This window comes from Strix uralensis, chromosome 4 (assembly GCF_047716275.1).
Source record: "Strix uralensis isolate ZFMK-TIS-50842 chromosome 4, bStrUra1, whole genome shotgun sequence".
Taxonomy (NCBI): Eukaryota; Metazoa; Chordata; class Aves; order Strigiformes; family Strigidae; genus Strix; species Strix uralensis.
The window spans coordinates 78,048,779-78,072,633 of NC_133975.1; the positions used below are offsets into that span (position 1 = coordinate 78,048,779).

General features: G+C 41.5%; 2 protein-coding genes across 5 annotated transcripts in view; one reads left to right on the plus strand and one right to left on the minus strand.

The window, feature by feature from the left end:
- Nucleotides 1-1,057: 1,057 nt before the first annotated feature.
- On the minus strand, nucleotides 1,058-3,770 carry NDUFC1 (NADH:ubiquinone oxidoreductase subunit C1). Of its 2 annotated transcripts, none has more exons than XM_074867336.1 (4): nucleotides 3,647-3,770; nucleotides 2,848-2,951; nucleotides 1,964-2,046; nucleotides 1,058-1,208 (listed from the first exon to the last, which is right to left on the minus strand). In XM_074867336.1, coding segments are annotated over exons 1-4 (249 nt in total). In that variant the 5' UTR covers nucleotides 3,708-3,770; the 3' UTR covers nucleotides 1,058-1,207. The 2 variants fall into 2 exon arrangements, with proteins under 2 accessions (XP_074723437.1, XP_074723438.1); XM_074867337.1 differs by having other exon boundaries at nucleotides 1,960-2,046.
- Nucleotides 3,771-4,170: 400 nt separating this feature from the next.
- The window catches only part of NAA15 (N-alpha-acetyltransferase 15, NatA auxiliary subunit), a 41,150-nt gene continuing 21,465 nt past the window's right edge, over nucleotides 4,171-23,855 (plus strand). Inside the window, exons 1-6 of one of the 3 annotated variants that reach the window (XR_012628797.1) lie at nucleotides 4,171-4,543; nucleotides 18,023-18,107; nucleotides 19,010-19,114; nucleotides 19,828-19,985; nucleotides 22,532-22,666; nucleotides 22,836-22,989. Coding sequence is in view for 2 of the 3 variants with exons in the window: in XM_074867338.1 (XP_074723439.1) it covers nucleotides 4,490-4,543; nucleotides 18,023-18,107; nucleotides 19,010-19,114; nucleotides 19,828-19,985; nucleotides 22,532-22,666; nucleotides 22,836-22,989 (691 nt within the window). In the remaining variant the exon portion in view is untranslated. The remainder of the gene's footprint in view (nucleotides 4,544-18,022; nucleotides 18,108-19,009; nucleotides 19,115-19,827; nucleotides 19,986-22,531; nucleotides 22,667-22,835; nucleotides 22,990-23,855) is intronic. The other 2 variants (XM_074867338.1, XM_074867339.1) reach the window with 2 other exon arrangements.

Consider the following 23,855-nt stretch of genomic DNA (forward strand, 5'->3'; position numbering starts at 1 on the left):
TCTGTTCCTTGTCCCTTCCCTACACACAGCTCTGGTGGTCCCTCAGTGATTATTTAATGCCACATTCCACCGATTGTCCTGATCCCATTTTGCTGTCCTTTGTCCTTGACTGACCTTGATGCACAAAGCGAAGGTGTAAGCGTTCAGAAGGCAGCGCTGGTGCTAGACACCAACACCAGCTGTGCAGTCTCTCCTCCAAGGTTATGCACAGGTGGTTTTTTTTTAATTTTTGTTTCAGGCAGCAAGCAACTCCAAAAATTGGGAAGGCCTGTGTAATAGGCACTGAGGAAGGGTCAGATTCACAAGGTGCAGGTCAGTTAAACACTCTCTGAGATTCAACACCGAGCTTTTGTCCCCCCTTTCCAAAAACACAGAATACATTTCAACTTTGCATGCAGTAGCAAAAGCAAAGCAAGCTTCCCAGCAAGGAAAAAGAATGATAGAATCACCTAGGTTGGAAAGGACCTTGAAGATCATCTAGTCCAACCGTTAACCAAGAATAAAGACCCACACAGAAGCTAAAGGTTGGCCACCTCTGATTTTTGTTGTCCCTGACAAAGCTTCACTCTTGCTCTAAGGAAAGAAGAAAAACAAACAATCCAGACCACAAAGGAATAAACAAGAGCACTCAAGGAACTAGATCAAGCTTGGAAACAGATGTGCAGCTTAAATTGCAGCATCTCTGCAGCACTAGGGTCAGGCTTTGAACACCCACCAGTCAAGACTGAGCTGAAAGCTGCTGCTTTGACATCTGACGTAGCAAATGCATATTACAGCATTTGTGCAGATTAATTTTATTAGGTTTCCCCATAAACCCCATTCTTATATTTGCTTATGGCTTCTTTTATAAATTTAGCAATGAAAATGATGGCAGGGCAACAGTACACAACTTCTGGAATATCTGCTCAACTTTCTCTGAACTGATGTCTAATTTCCTAATATATATTCCAGAATAACAAAGAGAGTTTTGAAAATAACATTGATAAACTATGAAACAGAAATGCCACATCAATTTCAAGACAGCAGAATGAAATGTAAATGGCAAGGAAAGTCTTCATAAGCTTCTTCCAGACTTTGTAATTTATTTCACAATTCTACACATGAAATGTATGAACACAGAAGTATTTAGATACTTCGCCCTTCTGCTGTGCTCATTTATTTGTAGCACAACTGGGGTTGTGTTATTTCTTACTGAGCGTACTGTCAACCTAAGGAAGAGGGAAAAAAAAAAAATCTTAGCAACAAGAAAAATAGATATCATGAATGTGGTTAGAAACGTCTCACAACATACTGTATTTTTAGCTGGAGAGGAATATTTGTAGGAAAAGGAACCCCAGCACTACAAGTTTTTCTATACCTAGCATAAGCAATTCTTTCATGTAGCATATTAACTGCTCTGAGGCCACGATCCCCAATAGACCTTTTAGCTGGCAGAAACATAAATGTGTTTCACACTGAAAAAGACAGTAACCACATACAATTTGCACTATAATGCAAGTTTACAGGCATTGATTTAATATCATTCTTATGTGTAATATACAAGTGAAACTTAGAAAAATGTTTCCCACTGTAGACCTGTTAAAATAAGAAAAAAAGAGGCAAAGGTAAGTATTTCTAGTGACCTTGATCTGCTTGCCACTAAAGCACTTGTAAGGTATTCTCTTTGCAACCAAAATTTATTATAGGCACCCTAAGAGATGTGTTATTTTCCAAAAGTTTGTATGTCCAAGACAGAAAGCTGGCAGTGAATACGCACACAAATGAACAGATGAAAACGCAGATCAGTCAACTTATCACTTTAAAACTGGGAATGAGTTAGAAGAATAGCAAAAGCCAAGATGTTAAGTATTAAGGAATAAGGGAAGAAGATAAGTTAGTCCAATATCTTTATTGCTGACAGAAGTCAAAGATCTGCAGAATTTCTATGCAGCCAAGTCAAAAGCATCTGTATGTACATACTTACTATGAACATCCTGTACACTTATGTTGTCTCTCTGCTTTCCTTCTTTCATATTCCATTACATCTTCATTATGCTGCTTGAAAAGCTATAAAATGACAATATATGATAAACAGCTATACAATGTACAGCTGGAACCAGAAAACAAAGATTTCTACAGAATATAAAATTCCTATTATCAGAATGCAAACCAATACATAACTGGGACAATACAGAGTAAATTATCTGTAAATTATCAACAGTCCTGTGAGGCATTTTTTCTACACCTTTCTCAAACATTTTCTGCTGGCAGGTTGGGGGGGGGGATGGGGGTGTTTCTTACAGTCAATCAATCCACCACCACCCCAAAAATGGGGAAAACCCCGAAGGGAATCCACCCCACCCTGAAGAGTGTTGTCATCATGGAAGTGCTGCTTATCCTGCACATTTCTTTGTGAGACCTACTACACCCTGCTTGCTCTATCAACAGCGAGCCTGCGAGTTCTCTGAAACAGGGAACATCTTACATCTGCGTTTTGCTCAGGAAAACTGCATCTTAATCAACTGACTACTACTGAAAAGTGAGAAGAGAATGCATTAGTAGTCTGTTAAACACCACATTATTTAGGGATGTTCTTAATTATTTTTTTTTAAAGATCCACTGAGGAGAATAATGTTAAAGCCTTAAACCAACAGGCTTGAAGAATTAATTTTTCTGTTGTGGCTATTTTAAGTTTGCAATAGAGACAAGCTTATCAAGTTGTTCATTTTTATAATGAAAAGTGCAACACAGATTTGGGAAAAAAAACCTAATCAACATATCATGCTTCAATCTTGACACCTGCTATGACCATCCATTACCCCAATCAGCTAGTCATTGCCTTCAACAAAACCAAATGAAAACACTTACAAGAGCCCACAAGGCAGCAGTGGTGCTAAAAGCCAAGCCAACTCCAAACCAGTTTGGTTGGTCATAAGTATTTTTTTTTGCAACAAATGCAGAACGAGTAAAATCTAAAAAGGCAAAAGATCACAAATATGTTAATGTTTCTCAGGTTTAGACTACCAAGTCAATTACTGACACTCCCACAGTCAGTGGCAAAAAATACAAACCAACCACAGAAAACCCCAAATAAATCCAATTATCATGTGTAAGTGGTCCCTGTAACATTGTTATAGCTCACCCGTTTGTAGATATACTGCAGGATGCCCTCCTTGATCCGAGGGAGATGAGAGAGGGGATGGGGCACTGGCAAGTTCAAAGCAGTGCCTTTTTTCCCTTTCCTCTGGCCACAAACCCCACACCCTACCGCATCTTTCGCTTGCGCCACTTCTTACTGTCCCTCACAGAAAGCTCCCATCCCCAGGCGTTCCCCACCTGCCCACCGCACCGAGGGCACCTTCCTGAGAGGGGTGGCACCACCGCCGCGGCACAGAAGCAGCATCAACTTAACATAAAAAAAAAAAATATACGAATAAGAATCTTGCACTAAAAAAATAAAAATAGGAAAACTGCCACTACAGCTTGCTTTAATTGCAGCCACGAAGAGAGGCGCGCTCCAGCGGCGCTCGGGGTAGGGGACAGGCCTAAGGCAGCACCGCAGCCCCCTAACGCACGCCGCTCTCGGGACAGACACCGACAGACTCCTCCACACCTAAACCAAAACGGGTCCCCCCCACCACCCCAAGCCGAGACGAGCCCCGCTCACCGAGCCCCGGTGTTCCCGCCACCAGCCGCAACCGCTTGGCCACCCTCAGCGCCGCCGCCATCTTGTCACCTCGGCCTGGCTCCGCCTACGGGGCGGGGCCGCCCCGCCCCTCCCCCGGGCGCCGCGAGCGGACGCGCTCCGCCGCACGAGGCCTGGCGGGTCGGGCGCCCGCTGTGCCTTCCCGTCGCTCCCCAGCCCTCAGCCGCGTTTGCGGGCGGTACCGAGCGGCGCTCCCCGCCCCGCTGGCCGCCACAGCGGGCTGACCCGTCCTCTCCGCACGCGGAACCGCCTCTGCAAGCCCGCTGCCCTCGCCATCCCCCCCTTCCCCCTTCAGCCCCCCCGCGGGGGCGGCAGCCCGAAGCACAGGCACGGGGGGGGCGCGGGTGGGGGCACCCAGGGACTCCTCCGCGAAGGGGGGCGGGAGGGTGCCCCGCCCCGCCCCGCCCCGCCCCGCCCGGCCCCGCACACCTGGCGGGGGCGGGGCCGGCGCGGGGTCGCAGCGCATGCGCAGAGGCCGCCGTGACCCGGCTGGGGAAGCCCTCGGCGGAGGCCATTTTGGCGGCGCCTCTCTCCGGCCTGCTCAGTTACCACGTGAGCCGCCGCCCGGGGCTCGGCGCGGCGCGGGGCAGCCCGGCGCGCAGACGGCGGCCGGGAGGTGCCGGGCCCGCGGCTGGCGGGAGTGCGGAGGTTTGAGGGCGGAGGGGGGGGTGGGGAGGCGGCGGTAGCAGTCAGACTCCGGCGGGGAGGCGCCCGGCGGCGGCGACCGAGCAGCGGGGACGGGACGCAGCCCACCTCCCCCCTCCCCGGAGCCCCTCGGCGGCGCCGGAGCTAGCGGCGGGGAGGATGCCGTCGGTGAGCCTGCCGCCCAAGGAGAACGCGCTCTTCAAGCGCATCCTGGTGAGTGGCGGAGGCGGGAGGCCCGGGCTCGGCCGCGGCGGGCCGCGGAGTGTCTGTGCAGGGCGGGGGGGGTTGGCGGCGGCCCCTTGCCCCAGCTCACTCCCTGGGCTGGCGGGGAGCCGGAGCCCCGGCGCCGCCCCATGGGCCCGGCGCCCTCGCCCCGTCCCTCGCGGCTCCCCGGGCGCCGGCTCCTTCCTGCCGGGGCAGGCCGGGCCGAGGGGCGTCTGTCACACGCGCCCTGTCCCGCCGGGGCGCGGCCCACGCCGGGCCGGAGGAGCGCCGAGCGCAGCCGTGTCTCCCCGCCCGCCCGTCCGAGCCGGTGCCCGCTGCCGGGCAGAGCCGCGGGGCCGTGGCCGGGCCCGAGGGGCAGCCCCGTGCCCCAGCACTGGCCGCGGCGAAGCACTCCCGCCGCCCCGTGAAAATACCCCCGCGGCCGCTTCATTCATCGCCTTGCTGTCCGCAGCCGCTCTGCCGAGCCGTCCTCCCTTGCTTTTCCTTTTCCTGGTGTTTTTTTATAACTCAGATTTATGCCGTAGACAGTAACTAGATTTGTTGGTCGGTGAGGAAGATGGCTTTCAAAGGAGGAAGTGGAGGAGGATAAAGGTTCTGAAGTCTTTACGAAGTTTAACTTACAGCTAACTGCTGTTAAAAGTTTGACAGTCGATTTTTCTGGGCAGCAACCGGCCTATGGATGAAAGAAGCTGCGGTGGAATTTAGGCAATAAATCTGGCTTTTAGAATGAGCTTAAGACAGCATACAGTCCAAATACCACCAAAGTGTGCACAATTCAGTAACATCTGAAGGACCTTTTTTCAGCTTTGATGTGGTGTTGCAGGAGCCTTGTGTTTCTAAGGACTTGAAGTGAATTGAAAATGGCAGAATTATGTTAGTGAGCAACTTCAATGGATTTGTTTAGAAGACTCTGTTATCTGGGTCAAGCACTATATTGTTTTCCCTCAAAAAGTCACTTTTGTCTAAAAATCTTTTGTCTTCCTTTAGAGAGGCTTAGACTACTATTTTGGATCCTTCCAGAGATCAGAAGATGAGTGCTGTAGTACTCTTGGAGTAACAGCACTCTTACAGATCTCTAAACTTCTGCCACTTAAATAGGGAGGATGTGTGTAATCCTCTGTCACTTATTTTTCCAAAATACGTTGTGAAAATGAAATAAATCTTTAGAACTAGAAATCCGTATGTACACACATGTCATCACGAGACACACAACTTCAGTGAGGGTTAAGTAGATACAATGAACTGTAAAGCTGATTTCTACTCTGAAAGATTCAGTCCTGCTTGGGAATTGGTACGGCCTTGTACGAAGTGTGACGTTTTTGATGTGTTATGAGCTAGGAAAGTAGTAGCCTTCTTGCTCACTCGCCCATCTGCCTTTCCATTGAGAATGGCCTGTGTGGCTACAGGACAAACTGAATCAAGGAGCCTGTCTGTGTTTAGAACTGACTGGTTTGGTTTTGGGGGGTGTTTTTCTGGGCTGAGTGCATGGCTGTCTGAGTATTTGTGTAGAGGACAGGAACAAGGGAAGAGTAAGAGTTTCGTTGGAGAAAATGCTGGCTCAGCACACATGAGTTGGATAAAGCTTCAAAATTTGGTTCAGGTCAGAAAAGAGAAAGATATGCTCCAGTCCAAGCAGATTTCTGTAGGCTGAAGCAATTTTAATTTTGTCCCTCTTTCTAAAGTGAAAATCTTTAATAAAAATAGATGAGTTTCAGGTACTGGATTGGCTAAGAGTTACTGTGGCGTTTTGATGTTTTCCTGTATCTTGCAGGGGCGAGCCTGTGACGTGTACTCTAGGATTAAGAATGCCTTATGATTAGGTGCTTTTGTAACATGTGGTGAATAGAAAAAGCTTGAAGCTGGTTTTCATCACACTGAAAATTTGACTAATGAACTTGTCTGCCTTGTTTTGAATAATGACCCTACTTTGTGAAGTTATGATTACGTGTTTGAGTTGTAGTGAGACACCTTTTAGGAAGTCCCATTTATCAGCGCAGGTCTGAAGAAACATTACTTCCTTACTCCTGTGCCTTCACTCCACCTCTCTCTTCCTGCAGCCTCTCCTTGGTCTACGCCTTCTTTTCAGGAGACTGTAACGCTTCATTATGCTGTATCCTCTACTACCTCTTCCTCTGGCCCACGGGTGGCTGAACAGCAGCAAGAGGAGCTTGAGCCTGCCTGGGCAGCTGGCTCCCCGAGGGACCTCTGAGCCCTTGGCCAGCTAACTAACGAGAGGTGGTCTGATTGTCTGGTCCTGGCTCGGCACATGCTGTCCCCTGGCCCGGGCAGGCCATGAGCTGCTCTGTTGAGCGTGTCTGGATGAGATTTTTTTCAGCAGATGCTTTGGGAACCAGCCCAAGCAGTATTGAAAGGATGCATTACCCTTCAAATAGATAATTACTGGTACGCAGGCTGTTTAAAGAAATACAGAATCATTCACATTCTGATTTTCATGGAGGTAGTAAACACAGGAGTTAAGCAGGTATTGTATTTTTCTAAGTGAAGCAAAAAAGCAAACTGATTTTTGTGTGTCTTCTAAGTTCCTGAGGCCTCATTTCTTTGCCAGTTTTAAGAAGTATGCCTGTAACACAGAAGTTAAATGTTAAGGTCTACACCAAGCTGCCTGGCTTTCTATAGCAAAAGTCAGTAATTAGCTTTCAGAGTTTGTTTTTTTTGTGTGGTTTTTTTTTTTGTAGTAAACATCTTACATGATCAGTAAGTTTCTTTTGCATATGGATTTGCTTGCAAGCCAGCATTTCCACTTAACTGACAAATTCTGAGTTCAGAAGCCCGTGCACTTTGCCTTTGCATGTTGCAACACACTAACTAGACTAACCTATTCTAGTCACTTTACAGGTATGTGGAGGTTCTAATAGAAACATTTTTCCATTTGAAAAGCATTTTACAGTTTAGTGTTCCTGTAGTACAAAGGGAAAGGGATCTACATGATTAGTTTGAATAAAAAACAACACCCACAGGATTATCGATCACCATTCTGCTTAAACTTGCACTTCCATTAAAAAGAAAGTTTCTAGCTTGTTCTTATAGTTTTAACTATTTGGTGTTAAGCCTGCAGGTAGATATTCCTGTTCTTCTGCTCAAAGGTTCTGTGGAATTTAGAAGAAAAGTGGATATCTACGTTTTTTCCTTTTTGTTTTTGATCCATTTGAACATTTAAAATTAATTGAGTATGTATCATTCTTTTGGGTGCACATAATCTCTAAGCAGTCCAGAGATTACTCAAGAAGAATTCAGGTGAAGGCAGAGGGAAGGGTAGAGTGTCAAACACAGGAGTCGAAAGAATGAAGAAGTCAACTTTTTGGTACCCAGAAGGCTGGATGCACTATGAAGTGATAGAAAGAGGAGTTTACTCCCCCCCCCTTTTTTTTTTTCTTTCTTCCCTCCTCTTACTAGCAAGTATAAAACTAGTAGTTGTAGGAAGTAGGATTGACTGTTTGGGTTTTTTAAAATTAAGTACAACTGATGAACATTCCTGGCATTTTGCCAAATTATCCAGACACTGTATCTGGTCAGGTACGATTCATCAAGTATGTTCAGTTCTGTTTCACAAATCCCGAAGGTATCATTCAATTAACTTTTGTTGGGATGTAGAAGTTAAATATATTGAAAATGTATTGAAGAAATATTAAATATAAAGCTATTAGAGGTGCCATATATTATGTGGAAGAGTTTTTCAGTTCCTTTAAGCAGCAGGGGGTGAGGTTCTTGGAGTCATGATGTTCTGTCATAGTAAGATGGTGCAAATACTTCTCACCATAGCTAGTGGGCTCAGCCTCTAGTTGAATATGGTTTGAGCAGGGGATAAAAGAGTCTCAAATATTTAAGAAGTGAAACATCTTTGTATTTTATGATGCAAACAAACAATTTAGGTGAGGAACTAAGTGCTTAGTTCAGGCCTTGTTTCAACAGTTTTACTGATTTGTAACTCTAGTACGTACTGTAGAAGTAGCATAGTGAAGAAGCAAGATGCCCTGTTGGTCTGGACTTGTGCCTGTTACATTGTATGCAGATGAGAGCTTCTCAGTTTGTTCAGGACTGGTGATTATCTGGTCTTCATGATATCTAGAGAGCCATACGTCCTTCATCTCTGTGTCAGTTACCTTGTGTGCTAGGCAGGCTTGATTAGGCATGGCCAGAAACTGTCCTCCAGTTGGGGCATTACAATAACCAAGGTGTCTGCTGCAAGAGAGAGGGGTTTGAATTTCACTTTTAGTTGGTCATTTCTATGGTAGCACTGCTGTGCTTGAGGGTATTTATCTTTGAACTGGTCTTCTTCCTTGCCATGCTGGCTTTGACAAGTGCTCTACCAAAAGATATAGGAACTTCCTGATGATAAAAAAGCCTATTGAACAGTGTCTCTTCAGTGTCTCCACTGTAAACATGCCAAGTCCCTCCTGCTGGGCCATCTTCCTGTTTCTTCATTCCAGAATCTGCTCCCTGTCCCTCTGCTTTCAAACTAGACAGACCTGTGCTTCTCCTTTGCGAATACTTTCACCAGCACCAGTTCTTTAAAAATAATGTTCTGGTGCTGACTTAAGGTTGCTGAGGTGGCAGACTTGGAAATCTCCTTTTAAGCGATCTTGATTCAAGATTAAAGACTTTATTTCCAGAATCTCACTTTTTGTCGCTAGCCAAATAGATTAGCACATTTTGTATGCAATCATTGTTGCATTTGCATGACTGTACAGTAATCAAGTATGCTCACCACTGGAGTTTCACCACATACTATCTCATCTGAAACATGTAATTACTAACAAGGCTTTTCCAGTATCTTGGCTGTTGAGATGTCAGTCACTTGTTTTTCCTTTGCCAAAAGGAATACCCCACTTGCTTTGCCAAAAGTAGTAGGAAAAATTACATCTTGGTTGAAACATTGGAATGGAAGTAAGGAATAGGCCTGCTGCTTTAAGCAGAGTCACTGTTCTTATTTTTCAGAAATATTTCTCAAACTTGCTAAAGAAATTAATTACTGTTTAAGACTCTGGGATACCATGAAGGAATCACTTGAGCAAAACTGTTGTTACAAAGCCTGTTCACCAAATTAGGCCATTTGTTGTCACTGGGGCTGTCAGAAAAGATAGAAACAGGATTCCCTGCTGTAAATTTCTGAGGAGCAGCATGATTTTGTCCCTTACCTGTTTCAGTTATGAAGTAAAAGACTTATTAATAGAAACACATCCTAATTTCTTCACAGTTGTAAGATCATAGCCAGTCTTATGTTGTTACGGCTACAGATAGTCTTAGCTGAACCCAAAGTGGTTTTTGGAATGATCTGAAACTAATCTTATTTAGGGCAATGGACTTAATCCAGTTTATATGGTACTACTCTTTATTTTGGTTAGAAATTTAATGAAGTTGTGTTTATTTCTGTTTTTCAAACGTTTTCGTAATGAGTTGTTGCTGACTGCACTTTCTGGGCATCTCAAGTTTAAATCTCTTGTCCACAGCAGCACTGTCAATGCAACAAGAGTGGTGATAAGGAGTTACATCTTTTCTGATTTTGCTGATAAGGGATTTAGAGAAAATGAACAATTATTTAAAACTGCGGTCAATGGGACTTGTTACAAGGATTTCTGTTTGCTTCTATGATACCACACAGTCAACTTAGCAAACCTTGTAATGTTGAAGAACAACTTTTCTTATCTTAGTAGCCACATTTAACTATTTCACAAGGGCTCAGTGCTACAAGACAACATCTTGCATACCTCAGAGCTAAGGGTGAAGAGTGATGTGGACATAATACATGGGTAGGAAATGTCAGTAGCCTCACCATGTGTTTTGGGCTACATTGCAAGATACAGCTGAGTTGAAATGTCCTTGAAGTCCAGAACAACCTATTGAGTGGGCTCCTTTAGCCCCTTTCATGCCATATCTTGGAATTTGAATGGATTTACTTAGTTGTTTCAGATGATCATTAAAAAACAAATATATCTTATGCATACCAGATCTTTCGTGAGGTACAGTCAGTTTCGTGCTAAATTCAGAGGTGAAGGCTGAACATAGGGGTTCTGGGGTAACAGTCAGAAGTCAGCTCATCTTAGTTGACATGGCCAAATCTATGGCAATTCTCCCCAAGGAGGAGAGTTTAAAGTAAGCAAGTAGTGGCCAACAGAGCTGGTGTTGAATAATGGATTTTTCAGCAAGAGTCTTGCTTCAGTGAGTGAGGGCATCTAGTTTTACTTCTGGAAGAGCTGTAACTATTTGTTAGCAACTGTTCCTAGCTGGATTTTGTCATACAGGAATAAGGCCAATTCAAAAGCATAGACATAGTATAGATTTTTTTTTTCCTGCCTCAGTATTAAATTAAGAGGTACACATATTTCTTATCTTCTTCCTAATTAATTTCAGTTTGAACTTGTTCTGTTCCTCTGGTTATATTCTACCAAGCAATGCTAGTTAGGAAGGTATCGGTCATTTCCAAACAGTAAGGCAAGCTGTGCAGGAGGAGGATTTCTTAGTCTCTTAAATTAGGCAGCTGCTGAAGCTGTTTCTTATACAGAACAGTTCTGTTCATTAACACCACAGAGCAATGGAAGAGGATGATTGCTTTCTATTTGACAGCAAAAAAATTATGCAAGTTTGCCCCAGAGTTTTTCAGCATTAACATCCTGTAAGGTCTGTGTGGGTTTTTTTCAGTCCTTGGGTTTATACATCTTGTATTTGTCATGAAACTGAATTGGTGTGGTGGAAGCTTTTGCCTAGAGCTGTTGAGCTGTTTGATATGGTTAGTGCTCAAAAGACCCACTAATTCATGGTGAGTAGTTGCTTCTAATGCTTCCAGCTTTCAGAAGTTTCCTTACTACGTTTAGCTTGAATTAGTGCACCTTAGTGACTTGACCTGATCTAGTCTACTGGGAGAGAGAGTAGCTGTGCTGGAAAACGGCCTTGAGCGGCACAGCACTTGGACTTCCTATCTTTTAAGTTGCTGCATCTGAACGATGCTGGAAGAAATAGATAGCATCCGAGCGGCAGACATGCATATCATGCATTGTAAACGCACACCTTAGCTAACGCTAAGGCCGAGTATGCTAACACTTTCTGATGCCAAAGCTCTTACGGCATTGAGGTTGCCAACACTGCTATGTGATGCCACAAGTGTACGTGTTCATGGCTGCTACTGGGAGAAACTGCAGAGTCCCTTAAGGAGCATGTTGCTGTAGTTGAAAGGGTTTGTCCACCTTGGTTCTGCTCAAGCCTGACAAACCCTTGGGAAAGAGGGTAGCAGAGTGTCAAACCCCTAAATTGTTCTGGCAGAGCAGCCCATTCTCCATCATGCTTTTTCCTGGGGACTTTGAGATGCAAGTTAAAAGTGTACCTGTGCCCACGTGTAGATCAGTTGTCCTATCTGGTAACTCTTGTATATGGTGGGGAATAGTCTGCAATATATTGCCTCTTACGGTGACATGGGCTATGTCAGCTGCTGAGGAAGAGGCTGAGTACAGTGGACTAGCAATGAGAAGTTAAGTTTGCGTCTCCACCGTCTCTTGGGGCTGAATCCAATTATGGTACTCATTCAGTGAAGAAAATCATATTCTTTGGCTAGTTCGTCATAGCATTAGCTAAATTAGGATGCTTGCTTTGACGGAGTTATCATTAGTGAGAAGTGATTTCCTGTGGGGTTTTTAGTGGTGCTTTTGGTTTGGGTTTTTTTTTCTTCTTTTTTTTAAGTACTCAAGTTTGCATTTGTTATAATTAGATTATTTTGCAGAGATGAGAGTTTAAAATTGGTGTTAAGTTGGAGTTAGAAGTGTGACCTGGAAAAATATATAATCTTAGAAAACAGTTAAAAGTTCTTCATACTGTTTTTTGCTGAATTCTGTCTTTTTAATAGAAATCGCACGCTATTGGTTTGTTATTGTTCCAGTTCAAAGGGCATAACGATTGGGAATGTGATCCCATCCCACATACCTGAGTCTACTATACCTTTTTTTACTCTCACCCCACTCTTTCTTATAACCAGCTGTGCGGGTCCAAGTAAGAATAAAAAGAAAGCAGTCAATAACACCGCAGTGCTCCCGTTTGTGAGCTTGGGTACCTTCTTTGCTTTGGTACTTATTCTTGAGGAAAAAACCTGTAGTTTTGCACGCTTCCAATAAGAAGACAAAAGGCAGCTTCTTCTTCATCTTCTCTTGTGACCATCTTTGGCTTGCTCATGAGACACTTCTGGGTCAGCTGCAAAATCCAGCCTGGATGGACTCTTAGACTTCATTTTACTACTGCAAAGTGGTTTTAACACTCTCTTCAATCAGCTAGACTGGACATACACATCTTCTCAAGTGTGCCTGCTAGAAAAGTTGTTTTCTGCCTTCTGTGTTGTGAGCTAGGTGATTCTTTGCTTAGGTTGAGCTGTCCTGCCTGGTGACAGTGTAGATTCACTGTGCTATGAAGCTTCTAGTAAGACCCATTGTAACTCCTGACGTTATACTGAGTTAGAGTTGTTGTTAACTATTGATGTTACTGAACATACATGACACTTTAATCTGTGGTGTAGTGATTATGAAATGTCTTAAAAATAGCAAATTTAAGTTGGGATGGCTATTAAATTATTTAGTTATTAAATGTTTGCAGGACATGAAGACTGCTTTGTCTTCTGGATTTACACTTCTAGAAGTGAATGTGTGCAAAATATTTCATGTCTAATGGCAGAGTCTGGTTTGCCATGTGCTGTGTATTTGATGGTGAGATACACACCTGCATGTCGAAATGCTGCACTTGACTATTATCCTTGCTTTTTAGTTGGAAACATATGTACTTAACCATTAAAATCTCTATTTTGAGAGGGAAGGAATATGTCAGAGGTGCCATGTGCTGCCTGCTTACAGGTAGCAGACAGCCTACTTCTGTATGTTTCAAACTTAACAGCTGTGAAATTTCTAAAACGCACTTGTGAAAATGTATTTGTTTATGTAATATGTAAAGAAAACAATACTGAATTAAGTTTGGATAAAACTCATCTCTGTGCTGTTGGCAGCAGCCCGTAGGAACGCAGCCAGTAGCATGGCCCTTGTGTATAACCTTGTGGGTAACTGACGTGAAGTTCCTTAGGAATCCAAGTGGGTCTTATGCGCTAGCTGTAGGTTTGATAACAAGGTTTGGAAGTAGATGCACTAGAGAGGGAAGATTCAAAACTGGAGAACTGGGCCAAGGGGGGAACAAACTCCATCTAGCAGTTAGCTGTCTAGATGTAGGTAAGCTGTAAATAGTGAAGTCTTTTTCACCTTCCTTTGTGGCAGCCATCAAGGAAGAAATGTGGAGGAATTCATTCACACTTGGCAAGCTGAGCCATGTGTATGTATGTGTAAGATACCTGCTGGCCAAAGACTGATTCTGCACAGATGCCCTAATACAGTTTAGGGATCTGAACATGAGAATGCGAGCCCTTCTTTCACTTCGGATTTGGGATTCTAGAGAATATGGGCTGCTCTGTTCCTTATAATTCCTCTGTCAGTCTCTCTAGTAATCACCATGCATTCAAATCCATTGAATAAATATTTGATGGTGGGGGAGCAGTGCAAATGCAAATTCTCTCCTACCTGCTATGGTCTTGCATGATTTTGAAGGAGTCGTACTCTGTCTGCCTCATACTATTAATTCTTTGCAGAATTGTATTAAAGGAGGTGCTGTTTCCTTGCTATAAATATAGAAAATGAGTTAAAGGGTATAAAAAGAATCTTGGTGCGTTTGGAGTAGGCTGTAATTCTGGCCACAGCATGTATAGAAAAGCTTGTTATATATCTTAAAAGATCTGGTAACTTATTAAAGGAAAAGCTTTGAAGGGCATCAAATATGTAATAGAGATTCAGTGCTGGTCGAGAGTCAGATTCTTTTCTTTTAAAGCATTAGCCTTAACCTTTTTAGAAGTTTAGCTTTTATGTTTTCTCATTGCATGATGCCACAAGCCATAGCTGGAGCACTTGTCTGTCAAGCATCACAAGCAGGCTCTGACAGCTGGCTTCGGAAGTGTATATGTGCAGGGGTTTAGCTTATAGGAGGCAACTGTGCTCTTTTAGTGGTCTCTGAAGCAGAGAAGTATGTTACTTCTGCAGAACAGCTGTGCCAGAGTGTAAGGGTCGGAGGCCTGGGCATGACTACTACAATCTATTCATCTGGGAGGAAACAAACTACCCAGGTGAAGACCATTTCTGCTTCCAGAAAGCCTGTATCTTTATGTCCCAAGAATGCTTGAAATGTCACTGTTCCTGATTCTGTGATTGATTTATCTTTTTTATTACTGTTTTTTTTCCTCCTCTTACTCAGAAAGTACTGACTCCCTTAAGGATTCTGTCTCCCAGGCTGTGTATTACTCATGCTCATCTTTCCTTGTATTATTATTCTTGTTCTTCCTTTCCCCTTCAATATTTACTGTCTCCTTTTTCTTGAAAGATTTTTCTTTCATTTTCCTGTTCCTTGAAGCCGCAGATTCACTAAGGTTTGTACCAGCCATAGTGGCATATGCTACATTCCTGACTTCCTTCTCTCGTTCACACCTTTATTTAAGCTTGTTAGTCTGTAACCTCTTTGGAGAAGGAGATAAGTATATGTACAGCTTCAAGTAATGGAATCTCAGTGACGCTGTTGGACCCACTTTGATGAAACAATCTCCTTTTCCGAAGAAGGATGAAACATGACCTGGATTTAATTTGTTCCCTTTCTTCCACTGTCAAAACATACAACATATACATAGAATACGTATGTAGAATAAAGAAATGCATAAAATGGCACAATTTGAAATGTTTCCGTTAACAGAATAGGCTTGAAGTATTAATGTGAAAGGTTGGAGAAATTGTATATAGGAAATCACTCCAACTTGTATTGGTCTAGAAACACCTGAAAAAGGAGACCTGTGATAGTTCACTGGGGGATATATGCAGCTATGGACAGTTTTTCATTTGCTACTTCAGGTGATAGAAGTAAATGATCAGTTCCTGATAATGCATTGGTCCTATCCAGAGTTTTCTGGGATGACAGGAACCTTTCTGTAGAACACAAGTGGATATAAGCTCAGAAATTTGTCCTCCCTGCAACCTAAAGGGAGAATTTGTTACAATCCTCAGTGAGTTTTACTCTGTTATAAAGTATCTTGCATCATAAGTTCTGTATTACTCGGAGAACAATCTATGTGGAAATATTTCCTGTCTCTAGCATGTATACCATATTGGCTGACTTTCCTTAAACTTCAGGGTGAAAGACTGGTGTTAAGAGTATGTAAAATGGAACTGTTTAGAGATAAGATTTCATGTTCATAGCCAGCATCTGAGCAGCAATGCTTAAAGGCAAATTGAGAAACCCTAGAGTTCCCCTCCTGCTTGTGACAGTCCCTTAGTTACACTGGAGATGCATTCTTAAGTTCCTGTGGCTGCACCACTTTTGTGACAGGTTTTGCCGCTTTCACACCTACCTAGGTGGGAGCAAATGGCAGCTCTACTTTCAGGGAGGAGGCCTGGGCGGTAACTTTCATGACTGATGATTTCAATTTAAAAAAAAAAAAAAGGCTTGATCCTGTTGTGTTGTCACCTGTAAGCTGTCTGTCAGCTCTGACCAGCGGTTCATTAAAGTGACTCAGCCGGCTACTTGAAAGCAGGTAATGACTAAAAGGTGTAAATAATAACCAGTCAAGTTTAATAAAAAAGACGCCTATACAGATTTCCTCTTACCTAACCCTTAATCTTCCTTTGCTAAGTGGTTGCCCAGCTAACTCTTCCTGTCCTTGGAGACAGAGGGAGTTGTCTTTTGGAAGTGTTCAAAGTCAAGGTTGGACAGGGCTTTGAGCAACCGTGATGTAGTGAAAGATGTCTCTGCTCATGTGCCATTGGACTAAATGATCTTTGAAGGTCCCTTCCAATCCATACCATTTTATCATTTTTTGGTTGCCACATTCCTCTTTGAGTCCATCTTGCTTTGGATGCTCTCTTTGAGCATCATCGTTCTCCTCCTCCTCTTTCCCATGATTCCTTTTTGCCAAATGGTGATAGGATAGGGGGAGCAAGATCCTTGGTTTGTGATGCCTCTTGCTCTTCAGCCTTGATATTTCAGCCATATGACTTAGTACCTAGAAAATAATACATCCACTTTGTGGTATACTGGTTTTTTACACCTTTGAAGTTTATTATTGGTAGTTCCATTTGTGCTTTGGAAGAGAAAACCTGTCACTGAACAGCACCTTTCATGATGTAAAAGCAATGTAAAGCAGAGAAGTTGAGGGAGATATGCCATTTTCTTTTTTTAAGCATTTCAGTAGCATTCATGTAACTCTTTTTAAAATTTTATTTTTAGAACTTTCTGCTTGATGGGAAGACCTGTTGGGTCTGCCTCTCCTAACTTTTTTTGATGGGAGTGCTTAGAGGACAAATGGTGTCCATATGTGCTTATGACTGCTCTTGCATAGTTAATTTGGAGCAGCACTAGGAAAGGTGGAATCCTGAACAACAGCTTATTTAGAAGGACTTGAAAACGTGTCGGCTGTACCCAATTTTACACTCCCGTCAGCCATTCTGCCACCAGAACTGGTCAACTAGAGTCAGTGAGACCCTGTTACGAATGACTTACTAGTTACCGTAGGATTTGTGTCTGTGCTAAAGCAACATGTGTTTCTTCACTCTTGTACTGAAGTTGGGGCATTGGTATTACAGTAAAATGAAGCCTAAGAAATTCCTAGCATTTGCTTAACTGACCTAAAGTGTATGAATTGGTGTTTACAACGTTACTTCCTCCTTTGGCTTCTGTTTAAAGACTAGCACAGAGAGTGGATTGACAGAAGTAAAATACTAAAACTGGTTTTAAAAGTTCATGCTGTGTGCCATTTTGCATTGCAGTTGCCTTGCATAATGAAATGAGACTTGAAACAGAAGCAAATCATTAGAGTTGGATTTAATAAAACTGTAGAGGAATGTTTTAATTTCCAGTATGGCAAGATAATGTTAGTATATGCCAGTTTTGAAAGTTTGGATGCATATGAGATACATGTGGTATTCAAATTGATCATAAGAGGTTGCTTTCAGAGGCAGTTTAAGCGAAGTTCCAATGATTTAATTTTCTTCCCTGTCTGTATGGTGGTTGGAGGTTGTCTTGTGGTGTTTCTGTGACAGGTAATTGAGCCAAAGTGAGTTGAATGCTTACCATGTTAGGACATCAGGTTTGTTTTTATGTTAAAGGAAAGTTGAATCTCTGTAGGCACTTAAGCTTGCTGTGGTATCTTACCTGAGAAATTGCTGTATGATAGTATGTCTTCAGTTATACATTTAAATACATGTTCTTACTAACTAATATACACTATTTTACCTGGTGATGGAAAGAATTTTTAATCACAGGAAGCTCATAAAACAGCATTCATTAAAATACTAGTACATTTTCCAAAAACCCTAGTTGCACTGATGCTTAATTTTGGGGGTGCAGAAATACTTTCATTCTAAATTTTTGGAATAAATGTACTCTGTTCTTCTTCAACAGAGGTGTTACGAACATAAGCAGTATAGAAATGGGCTGAAGTTCTGTAAACAGATCCTTTCTAACCCAAAGTTTGCAGAACATGGAGGTAAGTTTTCAAATGGCATGTGCTCTTTTTTCCCCCTATACTTTAGGATAGAGTAATAATTTGTAAGTTCTATATTTATAGCCCATAAAGCAGTAAGAGTGTCCAGAAGCCTGCACCATGTTAAGCACTTACTGTTGGTAAAATTTGTCATTTTAAAGACAGGTCTTACCAATAGTCCGTAGTCATAGCTCGCCATTCTTTTTGTGCTGCAAGTTCATTCATTATAGCATGGTGCAAGTTTCTTGATACAAGTATGTATTGCTTAAATCACTTTTCAGGGGAAATTGTTATTCCCTCACGTAGAAGTGAAAGACAGAAGGAAGAGACTGAATATTGTTCAGCACTGCATGTCCCTCAGTTCTGTGGTCTGCTACTTTTTCTGAAGGAATAGTCTTATAGCAAAAGAGGAGAAAGGTGTTTGTCCCTTGCTGAATTTTCAACTGGTTCTTAATACTGAGTTGAGAGTTTCCTTCCACTGTCCAGAAATGTGGTTTTTTTTTTTTTCCTTTGCCAACTATTTTGGCACAGTTGGCTATGTGGAAGTCTTGATGTTGTGAATAAATACCTCAGTAGTTATAAAACTCCCTTTACAGTAAAAAAAAAAAAAAATCTCTCTCCAAAATGTTTGTAGAGCAGACAGTTTTTAGTGCCTTTAAAATAAAACGCTGCTTCACTTTTTGGTGCAAGTAATTCGTGAAGTAAATTGTCGTGTGTGATATACTTAAGTGAATAATCTTCCAGTATAGTTTTCCATGTAAAAAAAAAGGATGCAAAATCTTGATGCTGATAACTGAGTCTAAATTTACATTTATACTATATTTAGAGTTGCTATATTAAGCTTAAAAACCTATGAAAATGAGTAACTGATACTTATTGAATCTTAATTTTTATTTTTTTTTTAGAAACCTTGGCAATGAAAGGACTAACATTAAACTGTCTAGGGAAGAAAGAGGAAGCGTATGAACTTGTGCGTAGAGGCCTAAGGAATGACTTGAAGAGTCATGTCTGTATCCTTTCTGAAACAGGGCTTTCACTTATGAATGGAAAAGGTTTATTTCTACAACTACTTGATATATAGAATTGCAACAAAAGCCAGAACCGTTAGGCTTCAAACTGGAAGTTCAGAATTTCAAATTTTGTGTCCAATACATGAGAATATTTTGTCTGAGCTATCCAAAGGGCAGATGCTTTGCAGCTATCCCTGCAGTCGCAGTTAGCTCAAATATTATCCTGGCTTGCATTGTATAATTTTTTTTATCATTAAGCTGCAGCTCTAAACCTGTGGTGGGCTGAACTAGGCCTTTAAGTGTGTGATTTGCTTTAAAAACATTAGTAGTTGCCATTACATTGATAAGGACTCATCATAAACTTAGAATGCAGGAAGTGGAAGCACTTCAGTTGCCTAATATAAGCCCTTACTCAAAAATGTGTTTGAGTAAGCCTTATAGTTTTTTCAGAGCTCATATTACTTTATTCCCCTGGTACATGAAAAGTACAGTTTACAGCATATTATATGCACCCTGTACATATAATTGACAAACAGTTCTCCATCTTCAGTTTGCCAGCAGTTTCTTTGTACAGCTGAGGAAAAGAATTGTAATAACGTTACTGCCTGTTTATAGGACAACTTGAGAGCTTTTTACCAACTGTTCTGTCATTGCCAAATTCAGTAGTTTTCTTCCTGCTCAAATTCAATAGAATCCTTAACAGAGTTTTTCAGGTTGGCATGTTTATGGCCTTCTTCAGAGGTCAGACAAGAAGTATGACGAAGCTATCAAATGTTATAGAAATGCACTGAAATGGGACAAAGACAATCTTCAAATCTTGAGAGATCTTTCTCTGCTACAGATTCAAATGAGGGATCTTGAAGGTTACAGGGTAAGTATACATACTGCATTTATTATCAGCTTCCAGGGAACTGCAGCAAAGGTAGCCAGTTGTTTAATGACACTTTAAAAAAATACACGGAGTTAGATCCAAAGTGTTAAAACTATGTGCTACTCAGTAGTTTATGAAAGTAAAAGCAGATGTGCTACTGAGCAATTTCTATAAAGTATACAGATTTAATGGCATATTAAATGATTCTTTTTCAGCTGACTGCAGAATTGTTTGCCTTTTTTTTTTTTTTAATGCTGTGTTATCCAGCTGTAGACAATACCCTATCTTTTTATTATTTTCTTGGAAGGATTCCTGCAGGTAAAAGGTGATGTGTTCAGATGACGACTGTTATTTGTACAAAGGAGTTTCTATTTTTTAATAACTTTTTACCATATACCCTCCTTCTTTAAATCAGTGGCCACCAGTATTCTTTTGGCAGTGGGTAACAATACAAAGCAAGCAGTATGCTGCATGAAACATCATATTTTGCTTCCCGGCCATCCTGGGCATTCGTGACAGCTCCTTTGAGTCCAAATGTTTCCTTACATTTCCTGTGAGCTGTAAGACTGTGGATCAGAATTCTTGAGTATTCCTCTCCTTTCTTGATTTAATACTCAAACTGTTTAGATTACAGTCTTGTTTTCTTCTGTTTATTTTGTAGTAAAGCTGAATGCAGTTTGGTAACTGGAATTAGAACCCTCTTTCTGCCTGTTGCTGCAGCACCCAGTTATTTGCTGCCTTGGGTCAGTTGTCTGTATTTGCCATGTGAGATGTTGTTTCATGCTAACCAGCCATTTTGAGGTGGTAGTGTCATGGCTGTGATACTTAAAGAAAAATACAAACTTCCTGTTGACTTCTCTATAAGTGCTACTCCTACTGTAGTTTGTTTTTTTTTTTTCCCCCCTGTAATCTTGAATTGCGAGCTGATGTCTAGCTTGCCAATACCTTTATTTCTTAAAAGGTAGCAGCTTCTGTTTAGCATGCATATTGCAGAGATGTTTACATGGTTTGAGCGAAGTTGTAGTTGCTGCCCGTGATCAGTGTGTGGCTCACTTAGGATTAGACAGAACAATGACTATAGAAGAACTTGTTTGTTTTGTACTGTGCCATCCAGGGAAAGTTGACAATGGTTACCCTAAATATTTGTAATTCAAACCTCAATTAATTGAAAAAAACCCCTTAGTTCTTCCTGAACTACGTTTTTTTGTGCCTAGAAATTTGTCTGTTTTTCAGCTGATGTAGACTTGTGTAATAAGCTATTCCTTTGCTCTGAGAAAAAAAAAAGTCTTTGAGATTTTTACCCGAGAGGCCTTGGATAATATTTTATGTCAGGTTTTTATCTTTCCAGGTTTTCCTTGCACCTTTAAAGTTGCACTTGTACACATTAGTTGGTGTTTTCATAGATATTTCCTTTTCGAATTAGGGTAATGTTAGCATGCCAAGAACAAGTTTTGTTTTCAGAGCTGTGTGGAACGTAGGTTCTCTGTGAACTTATTCCTGAGTTAGGACACTTCTTAATCACTGTTTTTTTTCATATTAGTAACTGAGAAATTTGACTCCTGTCTTGCTGAGACAAGATAGCCAAAACTTAGCATAGGTGCCAAAATTCATTTGCAAATATATGTTCTCTTGGCCTCTGGATAAATGTGAATACAAATGCATAATTGCTCAACATACAAGGAACACGTGGTTAGAGCATGCATTAGGGATTAAATGTGAACATGCTTGAAAGCCAGTAATTCATGACTGATGATATGCTAGTTTCTGAAGAATGTGAATTCACTCTTAAAACCAGGAGTAAGGTTGTAGGGTGGTTCTTTTCTTCTCTTTAACCTCCACCCTCTCCTACTTTATAATATTTTTAGTGATCTTCATTCTAGTCAAACTGCCATAACTAGTTTTAGTTCTTTGTTAACCCCTACTTCTGGCTGTTTGGGCTTTTTTAGTAGGTAGTAACTTTTGGCCTTTATTTTAAATTACTTGATGATGCCTTTCAGGAGTCTGTAAGAAAAGAAGTAATAACTTTTCCCTCAGATTAAAACAGCACGATACCAAGCAAATCTGTTGCATCTTCCAGCTGTAATTAACATCTTGCCAAAGAATAGGGATGCACTTGTATGACCTATTTTGCCTAACAACACTTGTAAGGATTTAATATATATGTACTTCCAAGGTGAATTTGAAACACTAGTAAATGTTCCTGCAACTCAAACCAAAGTATCCTTAACTGCATTCTGTTCATAAGCGGTAAGACAGGAAAAGCATGTGTGTCATACAGTAACAAAGTTAGTCTGACTCATCAGTAATCAGTTAGACAGGATGTGTTTTCGTGTGTGTTTGTTTTTTTATTCAGTTAAGACCATAATAGTGTGTTAAAGTTTTTTCTTCCTTTTGAGTAAAAAAAAAAAAATACATTTGCATCTAAAAAACCAATTTTTAGTGACATTCCTTAAATATTAGAATGCTGAAGACAACAGAATATTGCCTAATGGATTCTACAGAGCATGAGAATAAAGTCAGGAAAATTAGTAGCTACTTTTTTGCAGGAAACAAGATACCAATTGCTTCAGCTCCGACCTGCACAGCGAGCATCGTGGATTGGTTATGCTATTGCTTACCATCTGCTGGAAGACTATGAAATGGCAGCAAAAATTTTAGAGGAATTTAGGAAGACACAGCAGGTAGGAGGAAAACATGAAATTCCTGTATGGATTGCTGCTTAAGCCAAAACTAAAACACTGCTTCCTTTCATTATGTGAAAACTTACGCAGTTTCTTTAGTCAAATGAATTACATCCCAAATGCATTGGAGAAAGCTGAACTTAATCATGGGTCTTGCTCTCTTCTGTAGACATCACCTGATAAAGTGGACTATGAGTACAGCGAACTGCTGCTGTATCAAAATCAAGTCCTCCGGGAGGCGGGACTATATAAAGAAGCCTTGGAGCATCTTTGTACCTATGAAAAGCAGATCTGTGATAAACTGGCTGTTGAAGAAACTAAAGGTAATTACTTTCTGAAGATACATTTATACACATAGTATACAATGGAATGCCTGTACCGTCAGCTTTTCCCGTCTTCTGGAGCTTCATCTTTAATTTGTTTTTTGATTAATTTATTTAATTCTGCGTGGTAAAGGACTGCTTGTCTTGAAGCTGTTCAGTCCCTATCATACTCTTCTCCCAGGTTAATAAGACATCAATAGAGTAAAGACGTACTGTTCTGAAACTTTTGAGCTGATGACCATTTCAGACAGATGATCTGAATTGGTGTCCTGAAATTCTGTTCAGGTAGCGTACCCAGACCCATGCTATTACGTGTTTGATAGTGATCCTGACGGGGAGACCGCTTGCTGAAAAGGAAGAATTGTCTTTGTCGAAGTCAAATTGTACTCAGTCACTCTTGCATTATATGGAAATAAGCTCTTTAGCTGGGCAACCCGATGCAGGCTTCTGTTACTGTATTAGTGTGATCCTAGTGTGTAATATTATAACACAACAGTATAATACTGTATCTCCTTCCACAGTTAGAATTGCAGAGTGATAGAAGTTCATTCTTATAGCTGTATTAACAGGTGCACTTTCTCAAAGCATGCTTTGTTCCTCTTCTGCTTGATGCTTGCACAGTCCTCCTGTGAAACTTCCAATCTATTGAAGGTACTGTTTGTTTGTGACCCACACTGGAATCTAATTGGATGATTGCTTGAAGCAAAGAGAAGAAATCTTTTTACTTTATAATATTATTCATGCAGATGTTGTAGCTAGCTCCCTATTCCTGCTAATGATAATCTCACTGTCTTGCAAAAAGAACCTAGGAATTGAGTAGTGACAGTATTATGGAAGTTGTGTCATACTTTCTCAAGGAAAATGAT

Bases quoted from the DNA above. Each gene is read 5' to 3' on its own strand.
- NDUFC1 (XM_074867336.1), bottom strand. From the start codon at position 3,707: ATGGCGGCGGCGCTGAGGGTGGCCAAGCGGTTGCGGCTGGTGGCGGGA. The intron at 2,952-3,646 runs GTGAGCGGGGCT...TTGCCTTTTTAG, and splicing joins GGCGGGAACACCGGGGCTCG to ATTTTACTCGTTCTGCATTT. The intron at 2,047-2,847 runs GTAAGTGTTTTC...GTCATTTTATAG, and splicing joins CTGCTGCCTTGTGGGCTCTT to CTTTTCAAGCAGCATAATGA.